The following is a 12,727-nucleotide window of genomic DNA, read 5'->3' as shown; positions in this document are numbered from 1 at the left end:
CAGTAAACATCTTATATGATTGTTGGCAAACTATTATTTAAGATTAAATATATATCAAATAAAACTAAAAAAAAAATTTCTTTTTTAAATAAAATAATTATCTATAAACAAATCAGCACTGTTGTATACGTGTATAAGTGACATATAGTAAATCTGCCATTAATGATATATAAATATATTAAAACAAACTACTTAAAAGATTTTTCAAAGCCTCGAAACACAGATAGTCAGAAAGACCAACGAATTGACATGATGAGAGAGTTATAAGTGATGTATATATAGGAAATTCTGTCAACGAAAAAAGATATCTCTACATAACGCTTGATAATACATTTTTTTCCATCTTAAATAGATAAACTTAAGAAATCTTGATTAACAAAAGTAACTTAGGTTCAAAAAAATGAGCTGCTGTGAAACAACACTTTTCATATGAGGCGTACAACAAGTGTACATTCAAATAAACGAGTATGAGATGTCCTACCTACTCAAAATAAACACTGAAATCGAATTATATATTTAACAATATAAAAACAATATGTAAATTACACGGAATTTTTTAATAAAATTCAAACATATTATTGTCATATTTTTAAATATTTATAAGTGCCTTTAAGTGACGCAGATAAGGCAGAATTTAATAATACCTTCAGTGATAATTTATTTGCTTACATTCATTTAAGTTTTAGGAAAATATAAATATTGAGTCAACTATGTTAATTGGTGCACGCATTTCTGTTCTTTAAATCACAATGTCTACTATAATCTATTTCTGTCAAGCACTGTTCTCCCAAAGACACTACATATAAATAAATAACATCTCTACAAATTATATGTCTTACTAAATACCTTAAGAGCGCTTAAGCTCAACAAAAATCCAGCTGAACCCCTCGCTTCTAAGTTCCGGATTCAAAGCTTTCAGAACACGAATTACTATATTAATACCTCTTTCTTCTGGAAGAAGGTAAGTATGATAGTTTTCTTCTGGAAGAAGGTAACTATGATAGTCACCTTCTTCCAGAAGAAAAAAGGTGTTGATATAGTAATTCGTGTTATGGAGGGTTTGAATCTCGAAGAAATAAAACAAAACTTCGAAGCGAAGGGTTTAGCTGGATTTTTGTTGAGCTTAAGCGCTTTTAATTTTTATTTGGAGTAATTTTTAGAGCGCAACTCTGATATTCAGAGATTTCTACTTTTGTGTCTTGTCATACTTGAAATGATATCAGATGAGTGTTTTATTGTTGGAAGATTGAGAAATCATTTTCTACTCTGCAATAGTTTAGCAATCTTCTTTTTGCCAATAATGTACTAGTTTCAAACAATCTGATTAAAAATGCTACGCATGCCCAAAACAACAGTGAAAGTGTTTTATAGTGCCCCGTGTGTTTCTTTTTTGTTTTGGTTTACATTTTTATGGATAATTAACATATATTACTGTTTAGAACATGTAAATTCTTTGGCAATGTTACCAAACTCCTTAAACGATTTGCACTACTCATAAGTAGTTTCATAAGCGGCCTCAGCAAACAATATTCCTCGTATTGTTTTTTTTATAACCATTTCCAGCATATCGAAAAAAAACTTTCATTAAAAAGACAAAATTTAATGCAAAGTTGTTGCTAAATGAATGTCGTCATTGTTAATTCGCAGAGAGTACTAATTAACGACTTACTGAAACGGCTACTGTAAATAGACCAACCGCCAGACGGCGCTAGAAATTGACAAAGAAACCAATAACAAAGGTTATTGAATATGAGAAGAAAAATTTTTATGTGTCTCACGTGCATTTTATTTGGATTACAAATTGTAAATACTCTTCGAACAGAGTGAGGGTTTAAGGTTATAGGCCCTATAGAAGTATAAAGATACGATTGAGCTCGTACGTATACTCCATTAGTATTTATATTATTTTGTTATTATTTAACTGATATGTAGTTTATTTTTTTCTTGAGTCATTTTACAGAGAAATTGAACAAACATTTAATTATATGTAACTATTTACTATTAGATGATAATACTCGCACTACAAAACCTAAGAGACCTAAAAACAAATTCAGAACGAAATAGTTTAGTGATGTAAAAGCAATGTGGGTTTGGGTATGGGTATGGGTACGGGTTTAACACTCTCCGTGTTAAAAAAAAAAAATATGTGTATATGGATGTCTTCACATTTTTACATAATTACTGAAGATTTGTTTTTTTTTGATTTTTTTCTTACTTTGCATTCTTTCCGCGAATTTTCGGTCACCTGGTTTGAGTATGAGAAACAAAGCAAATGAAAACGAAAAAAAAAAATAAATAAAAGAACAAAAATTAACTTAAATAAAATAACTATTTACACATTAAACACGGCATCACTTGCGAGAAATTTATGTCAGCAATCAAGAAATATTTAAATGCTAGTAAGACTTAAAGAGTGCCTTGCAAATATCTTTAGGTTAAGTCGTTATGTGTGTTGCGCTGCTACTGCGCGGGCGTGTTCAATTTAGCAAACATATGCCCTAAACAACGTAATTTCTTATCACATGCATTGTATCTAAAACATGTGCGGCATGCTAACTTGTAACAAGCAAAGGTAAAGTAGGGTAAGGTAAGTCAAAGTGCACGTACATATCTACATATCTACGTATATGCGACTACGCGACTATACGACTATATGAGTATACGAGTATACGAAGATACAAATATACGAATATACGAGTATAAATGTATATTTTTATCTTTCTTCTTTTTGCTATTTTTATCACAGCACAGTGAAATTGACTTGTTTTAATGTAACTTGTATATATAAAGCAATTCTTATTTAAATGCGTACTCACTGCTTTTTTAACTGTGGAACAAGAGACTGATAAATTACATTATATATATATATATATTATATCTATAAAAATTATATATACATACGTATATATATTTATATATGTACGAAAATATCTTCAGTTGTTAACAGGATGTGAATGTATATTAGTTGGTCCATGAGTAATAAAATTTGAATATCTGATGTTCAATTTATTTTAATTATGTTCTCAATTTGTATTAATTAAATATCTTATCTTAACTGTTTCACTAATAATAGTTACTTATACCAATTAACAAAAAAATAACACTTATAACTATCTGTAAAAACGTCAGGAAATTTCAACTGTCACAATTTTAAGATAAAATGTAAAATGAAATCAAGTTTAATAGTAAACTCAGTTTGTTTAAAGCCCCAACAGCACCAGTTATAATAGTAACAAGGATTTTTTGTTTTATAATAATTATTTAATTCATAATTATTTTTTATTACCACTAATTTACAATAAGTTTTTTTAATTTTCATCGAAATTAGGTGTTTTATTCAACACATAAAAAAACAGTAATTATTTTAATTTGAATTTAACGTCAGTAATTATGACAATGACTATTTTTACTTACCTTGGTACTTGCAGACTCAAAAAATAAAAAAAATAAATGAATAGTTAAAAATAAAAAATGATTTCAAGACCACTGATTAAGAATATTTGGCAATACTCGAAACAGCTGTATGGTCAATCAAAAGTTCATTATTTTAATATAAAAAAATAATTTTGTTTTTGTAATTCATTACTAGCCAAAACATCTCTAATAAGTGATTAATTAAATTTAAATGATTACAAAGAAAATTGATTACTTTATTACAAATCTATATGTTATTAAACTTTCTTAACTTGAACTTCTCTAACTCGAATTTTCTATAACTCGAACTAAATAAAGCGTTAGAGGATTTAGAAAGCAAATTACATACAATCACAAAAAACTTCTTTAACTCTCAAAGCCTCTTCTTTCCAATATAATGCTTCGAATTATGGAACTTTGACTGTATATCTAATTAGGCATAAGCATGAGGTGTTAAGAAATGAAAGTTGTGGGATTCTAACAGCTTAAGAATTTAAACCATTTAACACAATATATAATGTATACTTCTCAAATAGATATTATCATATAAATTTTTCATTAGTTTTTCAAAATTACTCTTTAATTAGTCGCTGTCTTTGAGTCGCTAAATATTATCACTGAAACTTTTCATTAGTTTTCAAAAATCGTTCACCCATTCAAGTTGCATAGATCTAATACTAGCTGAGAGAGTTCAATGCAGTCAAATTACTTTCAATATGACAATACTGATATACACTGATATATACTTATATATATATCATTATGGTATAAACGAGGGTCACCATTTGTATTTTGAGCCTTGGTAACACTGACTGCTGTTAGGTGTAAGGTGTACCATACACTTTTTGTCAAAAGTGCGTTATTTGTATTATTTACAGTGATATGTAAATTGTGTGTTTGCGAAAAAATGGAATTTACGCAAGTATATTTTCGTGCGATGATTTATTACGACTTTCAACGTGAATTACGAGTATCAAGAACTGAGTGCGTCGATCAACTTACATCCCCATTTGGCGATGAAACTCCATCCTTTGCAAGTGTGAAACGCTACTTCGCTCACTGACGAAATTCGAAAACCGTGAAGGTCGTCCAAATTTAGTTGTTCACTTGCAGTGCCAGAAAATAATGATGCTGTTAAAAAACTGATACGAGAGAAGAGATTTAGATTAAGAGAACCCTAGACATTATTTCCACCAGCTTATATAAAATATTGTACAATCAGTTCGCCGTGAGAAAGGTTTGTTCTCGTTGGATCTTATCCCACATCATTTAAGCAATTGAGCATCGATAAGTTAGTAATTTTTCAATATTAGGCTCAAAATGTAAATAGTGATCCCCGTACATATAGTATAGTGAATATACACACTTTTACATACATGATAAACTAACCCATTTTTACATTAAAAACATTTTTAATTAAACACTAATTAAACAAGAAACATTACATTTTTTAAAAAATAACGATTTTTGAAATGTATTAAGCAAATTTATTTATTTCACTTTGTGAACTTTTTGCATATAAGGTTGTTTAACACAATCCATTTGTCAATTTTTGACTTTTGAGATATGATTTACGAACATAAATACGACAAAGTTAATATTTCTCTGTAAGAACTTGTAAAAATTCTTGTGGCTGATTTTTAAAATAAACTGAGAAGTTTCACATGAACATGCACGAACGAATTCGTCAAATTTAATCTCTCACAAGTCTCATGAGCTGTTAATCGGCGGTTTGCATCAATCAATTCTTTCATTTTCCCTTTATCAATTTCAACTGTCCTTCCAGAATGTAATGAATCTTTATCATCAAAATTGCCGGAACGAAATTTTGCAAACCAGTTTAAGGACAGGCGTTCATTCAATATGACTATATCTTTCCCATAAACATTGAATGTTATTTTCTTGCTTAAACTGTATCTTTACCTTTTCGATAGTAAAAAAAAATAAGATATGTCGAAAATGCTGCTTTCGACTTTCCGCATTTACTAAAGCAAACGAAAAAAACTACTGCACAAACTCAAAAAAAACTTTTCCTTTAACTACTTTAACTAGCCCTGCTGTATCGGCAGTTAAAATATACAATGACATCGCGGCTTAAGTGTGAAATTGTATTTAAAAAAAAACATTCAAGTCCATGGTTTGGAAAAAAACGAACTGTTTTTCGTACGACCCAATAAATTGGTGCGATTAGTAAAAATTTGTCTTTTGCTGCTATAAATGTTAAGGTGTTTGATACAAGTCTTTGCCTGCGAACCTTTTTTGTTCAACAATGAATTCAGCTTTTAATTTGTATTTGACTACTTACTTAAAACGCTATCGATTAATAAAGAACTAGATATATACAGCTTTAATACAATCTAATTGTTTTGATTTATCTGTTTGCATAAACAATCATTTTATTTATCAATGGGATTGTATTTCAATGAATTCATCCATTGAGCAATTACAATTACAGCAACGTCCTAATCAGTTACACCAAGAACCGCGTTCGTTTAAGCTCTAGTGCTTGTCTTGTGAATAAACTTTTCTACAGTGATAAGAAGTGCTTGGGAATACTCGAAACAGCGTTGTATGGACAGCCAAATTTGAATTAATTAACTAAACTTTTTGTTACTGTCTTTTCATTTCTATTCGAACCCTTCTAAATTTTCTCTTTTATTAATTTTGTTTTTTCAGAGTTCCTTTAACTCTGTGTACTCGTAATTTAGCTTGGCTTTGATGAATTTATATTTCTAAACCAAAATAAACCAAATATAAATAAAGCAAAAATAAAATTTACAAATTTACAAATTAATAAATTTTTGTATTTTTATCATAGGCCCTAACCCTTTAAAAAGCTAATAATACCTTATCTAATCTAATCTTTAATTTAATCTTTAATTTAATCTTAACTAATCTAATCTAATCCAATCTAATCTAATCCAAACCAATTTAATCTAATCTAATCTAATTTAAGGCTGTTCTTACGTCAATGTAGTTCATATAATATACTTAACAATATAAGTAGAAGTTAAAGTGCTACATAATAGTACTAAAAGTACACAAATGAGGAAAATAACATTTTTATACAAAACGTGAAAAACGAAAACATAATTGGCGAATAAAAGTCACATTATGCTAAAAAAATTTCCTGAGACAATCTGAACTGTTAAATGCAATCAATTGATTGGAACTATTCAAAAATATATATTTTTCGAAATGATTTTCGAAAAGTTTGTTGTGTAGAATTATACCATGGATCTAATGATATCTCCTAAACTATACAACTAATTAACGTTATAGGTTGGGTTGTTTGTTCGTTGCTCCGTCGGCATATTGTTCCAAATCGAAAATTATGTCCAGTTTGAACCATGTATGTAAATAAAATATTGCTTTATAATTATAGATTATGTTAACACCTGAAAATAGCGAATTATTTTTATTACTCAATTTATTCCACTGAAACTTAGCACATGGCGTACATCGCTAACTCGTAATAGTACACAAAGGTATACCCAGATTGATACAGATTAGAATATTGCGTAGTAATAAATATATGTATGTACTCTGTGAATTAATTTTCGGTTCAAAAATGTTCAACTAACTTAGTTTTAGGTCACAAAGGTATTGTTAGGTATACTCGCGTAATTGTTAAAGTGTGCATAGCGCTATTGTATAAAAACTTACACATCGCATTCATATGTACACATAACTTAAGGAATTTTTGACGTGTCTATGAAGATATATAAGATTTACAATTGGGATTTTTATTGCTTTTTTCTGTAAACATTTTTTTTACTACTTATATAATACGCTTTATTGTTCGGAATTTTCAAGTTTTATTGAAGCAATTTAAAAATGTAAGGCAACTGAGATTAGCATTACAGACCACCTGAGACGCGGTGCATAGTATTCCCTACATAATAATAATAAGAAGAAAATACTAGTATGAGAAGAAAACGTGATCTGTACTTATCATAATCATTTACATATAGTATATTTGTATTGTACACTAACCTCTATTAATATCTTCTGATCAGAAGAAATCCAAAATTTGTGATGTATGCATTATGTGCTTGAGATATCTGAATGATATTTTTTCTCCATTAATACCACTATTAAAGGTAACAGCTGTTTAATATTGTTGATAGTTTCCTGGTTTTGTTTGAAAATAAACCATTTATGCAGTTCATCGTGATGAATGTATGTATTAAGCTGTATGGTACAATATCGGAACAAGTCAATAATATCCAAAAAAGTGACTTTCAGTCCAAAATCCAAAATCAAAAAAAAGTAATTAAAATGCAATTTTTTACTTTTAGAATAGCACCTCGAAATTAAAACGAAACAAGAAAAACTTAATAATATTCAACATCTCAGAGAATTCAAAAGAAATTTCTCACACAATAAATCCAAAACAGGACGTGTTATGTGACTTGTGTCACCATTTATATCTTAAATTTCCCGCCAAAAAAAAAAATTGGAGATTATGTGCCTGTTATGACCGGGAATTAACAGATTGCTTTACACTTTCAGACCAAATACCATAATATACTGATTTTTTGTACATACTACGAATATAGCATTTCTATAGTTACTTTAGAATTTTCATGTATATATCTTCGTTGATATATACACCAAGCAAAAAAGTAAGACCTATCAATGAAGAAAGTAAGATGTGAAGTATCTTTAGCAAACTATAAAAAGTTTTTTATACGTTCAATAGTTGCTCAGTAATATTATATTTTCAAATCCAACCCTTTAATTAAATATTAGATGATGCTTTGAATGACAGTTCTATTTCACACATGCCAATAAAGCAATGATTTCAAATTAGAATCATGAAATATATTTGTTCCATTGCATTTCCGATACTTTTTATAGGCAATATTAATATATATATTATATTCTTGATGTCTGTTCATGTCTAGCCTATACAGAATATTTTTTAGTTTATGTTAGATGTTAGACTTAATACTAAGATGAAAGATATTAATAAATAGATTTTGGGATTATACAAAACCAAAGTTTATTTCAGTGTTATCTTTCCTCAATCAATATTTTCAATAGATCTTGAGTATCCAAAATAGTCGAAAAAAAGACTATTGAATTTTAAATAAATATTTTAGAAATTATAATTCTGAAAATAAATAATATATGTCATTAAAGAGTGTCTACCAAACGGCTTAAAAGCATTATTAAACTCAGTTACTAAAGCTACTGAAATGTTTTAATTTTTTATTGAGTTGCTATTCAAAAAAAATTCCATTGTAATTTTTTATAGTAATTAAGTTAGTCATTCAAAACGTGCTCTTGATATTTGTTGCATTTAAGTTCTTTAATTGCTTCAACTTAATTAGAAAACCATAAATGAATTTAGGAGTAAGGGTTAACATTTAAGTATATAGTTCAACTACCATAATAACAAACAACATATATGTAAATGTAATAACACTTGATAAGTTTGATAAAAAAAGCCGAGAATCTATTTCAAAATGATACAAAAATTTAGAAAAGTGAAATAAGTAGCCTGGTCAGATGGCTAGAAGCTAAGCTTAATAAATAATTATGTTTTAGTGCTCCGATTTCCCTGAGCTTAAAGAGGGTTTATGCTGAATTCCCTTATTAAAGCCTTATTTGAGAAGCTACCATCAAGAAACTAACATGTTTCTTATCTCGGCTAAGTTCATCAGCCTCATAGCCCTTTCAATAGTATTAGCATTAGAATTGAATTTTTCCTTTAATCAAGACATTGATTTGGACAGTGGTTCCAGTGGGCAATGGAGCTATTATTTAAAAAATTTCGATTTAGTGTGTATTACAGGTATTTATTCACCGGCAGGTTTAAACCAGGCAATAACACGACAAAGTATTTGTCTTACCCTAAAATATATGCGAGTAACAAATTTGTGACTCATTAACATTGTAAGCAATTCATTGTTTCTTTATTTAAATTTCTTTGCTTTAAAAGTACATATCAGTTTTAAATTCCTAATTTTAATTAATATTTGCTTTTTTGATTATTTTTAGGCTGCCGTGAGACCGGCTTCATTTATTCCATAACTAGTGCAGCTGTCACACATATGATAGCTCGCGCCTGCAGTGAAGGTTCAATTGAATCGTGCACCTGTGATTATAGTCATCAATCGAGATCGCCGCAAGTAAGTCACAAGGTTGGAAACGCTGCTGGTGTTAGAGATTGGGAATGGGGGGGATGTTCCGATAATATTGGCTTTGGATTCAAATTTTCACGTGAATTTGTTGATACAGGCGAGCGAGCACGCAGCTTAAGAGAGAAAATGAATTTACATAATAACGAAGCTGGCAGAGCTGTAAGTATTATATAGTAAGTACATTATATTTTATATTTGTTTTCTAGTTTTTAATACACACAGGATATACACTTGTGGTACACCGCACTTAAATTCACTTCTAATTCAATTTTTTATATATAACACTTCGTCTTTACTATAAACTTAACACTACTTCAAGTAAACAAAATGTTTGCCTTCTGACGACTTATCTAAATTAATGAAAGAGACTTTGATACCATAAAAATTGCATACTTTACGTTCAGTATATCTATATGACTATTTAGTCAGTTAAGTTATTCATTTAGCCATCAATACACAATACTGCATTACTAAATATCTGCGTAATGTATATCTACTTCAAATTTTATTACATATAATATAATACAATATATAATTTTATGGTTCCATATATAGTCCATTCCACGCTAAGAAGTAACGAACTGATTCGACGTATTATCTGCCATTTAATTAATAAGTCTCTTGGCATATATTACACATTTATTAACCAGTGTAGTATTACCAAAGAAATGTTTGTATTAAGACTTAATTCAAATGGAATGAAGACTTTTTCCCTATAATAATGACATCGAGTGTCTAAGAAATGTACCTAAAATAATAACTTTAGTCACCATATGGTCAATATTTAGAAACGTTAAATGAGTGTCAAAAATGTGTCTACAAAAAACAAAAAACTTCTGTCGCCAAATAATCAGTCCAAATAATAATTTGGGAAAGTTATTAGGGAATAGTAATTAGTCTATGAAATATCCTATATTTGATGTCTAAAGTCTTGTTGTACTAAATTTTGTAATGATTCCAATTGTAAGGAAACTCGTAAGTGAATGGTGCACAATATATTAAAAACTCTTATTTCATATATGCAACACGAATTGATATCCTTGAAATTTTAATTTTTTGAGTTTAGAAAAGGTTAATTAAATTAAATTATTATTATTTTTCTACTTGTATTTTGGTTAAATTAAAAAAGCATCCACACCTACACAATACGTTTCTTTTCTTGGTCCAAAGAATTAACTCATATCAAAAAGTCATTTCCCAATTGGTTGGAAAATAGCCAGCACACACTTTTTTTATTTTTATTTAATAATATTTTTATATAAAATTGAATTCCGTTCACTTAAACAATTTATATACTTTTATACTTTTAGCATGTCCAGGCCAACATGAGACAGGAATGTAAATGCCATGGCATGTCGGGCTCATGCACAGTACGAACATGTTGGATGCGTCTAGCAAATTTCCGAGTAATTGGTGATAACCTAAAGGATCGTTTTGATGGAGCATCACGCGTTATGGTCAGTCACAATTTACGTCAAAATGGTAACTCAGTCGCCGGAAATGGTATCCGTGGAAATGCAGCTGTTAAGCAAAGTGTACTGCTTACATCAAATACTCCCAATCCAAATGTTTTCGATGCTGAACGTATGGCTAATGATCATATTACCGCCCCTGAGCATGTGAAACATCACCCAAACTTGCCATCTGTAAATAATATTCAGAATCAAAATATTGTGTCACGAAATTCAGTACGTGAACGGGGACGACAGGGAAGAAAACACAATAGGTAGGTTTATAATTTCTTTGAAAGTTGTAAACAAATGTTGTGATATTGTGCGCATATATATAAAAAGTCTCATAAATTTTAAAAACTTATAACAAAACATTATATGTATATGAGTATGCACCCAAAACAAAGCTGGCTAACATTCTTTTCCATATTGTTTTTGACATTTTCAGATATCATTTTCAATTAAAACCACATAATCCTGATCACAAGCCACCAGGACCAAAAGATATAGTGTACTTAGAGAATTCGCCAAGCTTTTGTGAAAAAAATTTAAGACTCGGTATTCAGGGTACACATGGTCGACTGTGTAATGACACATCAATCGGTGTTGACGGTTGCGATTTAATGTGCTGTGGTCGAGGCTATCGGACACAAGAAGTGATTGTCGTCGAAAGGTGTGCTTGTACGTTTCATTGGTGTTGTGAAGTCAAGTGTAAATTATGTCGAACAAAGAAAACGATACACACGTGCTTGTAAACGTTTGAAATGATCGTTATATATATGTATAATATGGGCATAAAAATAACTGCATAACTTGGTACGAAAAAACGCATCAGTAAGAAGACGTTTTATTTAAAAACAAATATACAAAATTCACCCACATGGAATAAACAGCTGTGTTCGACTTAAAGACGTGTTTACAGTTTAACAAACCTACAATAATAAGTTTAAGACATCTGATTAAGCAAAATGTTGATGTAATTAAGCGCATTATGACATTCTTTGCTTTTTCATAGTAATTGCAGACATAATCTTAATTGAAGCTGAGTTAGTTACCATTTCTGCAGAATTTGTTGCAGTGCTTTATTTAATATGAGAACTTCTTAGGTGGTGTCTCGCATCATTGTTACTCAGCTGTCAGTTGCAATGACACATCATAATGTTAACTGTCAATATTGCTGCATAACTTAACCATAACACATAGTAAATATATTTACGAATCATGCCATCATCAGCTTGACTGTTTACAATTGTTGTCTACTGTTGGATCGTTGAACTGGCAATAATTCGTTAAATCATGCGGTATGAAGTAAAGAACTGCAACTGCATTTGTCGTCTATATTTCGAAAAACGTCATATTTATTCACTCATATATAAAAATTCATGTTTGTTTCAAAACGAATTATTATTTAAATGAATACATATACATATAGAATATATAAAAATGAGTTAACAAAATTGATAAAACTATAATAAGTGCCATTAGAAAGTAGTTTAATGCTTTTCCACTTCACCTGTTTCAACGTGTATTTATATAAGTGGACCGTTAATAAGGATAGTTAGTTTAAGTATATGAAGGTACATACATTAATACTTTCTTAACTACTTAATATAATATTAAATTATTTTTGTTATTTCTTAGTCAATAAATTGTTTTAAATATAATATTAAATTTTTATGACATTGTTTACGTATAGTTTCTGGTTTTACT

The 12,727-nt window shown here is 29.3% G+C and overlaps 1 protein-coding gene across 1 annotated transcript in view; it reads left to right on the top strand.

Moving 5' to 3' along the window:
- Window positions 1-12,376, top strand: part of LOC119662403 (protein wingless) — a 33,639-nt gene extending 21,263 nt beyond the window's left edge. Inside the window, exons 3-5 of the mRNA XM_038072007.1 lie at window positions 9,424-9,725; window positions 10,877-11,292; window positions 11,466-12,376. Coding sequence (XP_037927935.1) covers window positions 9,424-9,725; window positions 10,877-11,292; window positions 11,466-11,772 — 1,025 coding nt within the window. The 3' untranslated portion in view covers window positions 11,773-12,376. The remainder of the gene's footprint in view (window positions 1-9,423; window positions 9,726-10,876; window positions 11,293-11,465) is intronic.
- Window positions 12,377-12,727: the final 351 nt, after the last annotated feature.

Source organism: Teleopsis dalmanni, chromosome X, assembly GCF_002237135.1.
Source record: "Teleopsis dalmanni isolate 2A chromosome X, ASM223713v2, whole genome shotgun sequence".
Taxonomy (NCBI): Eukaryota; Metazoa; Arthropoda; class Insecta; order Diptera; family Diopsidae; genus Teleopsis; species Teleopsis dalmanni.
Note: the sequence above shows the minus strand (reverse complement) of the source record. Positions and strands in the feature narration are given on the sequence as shown.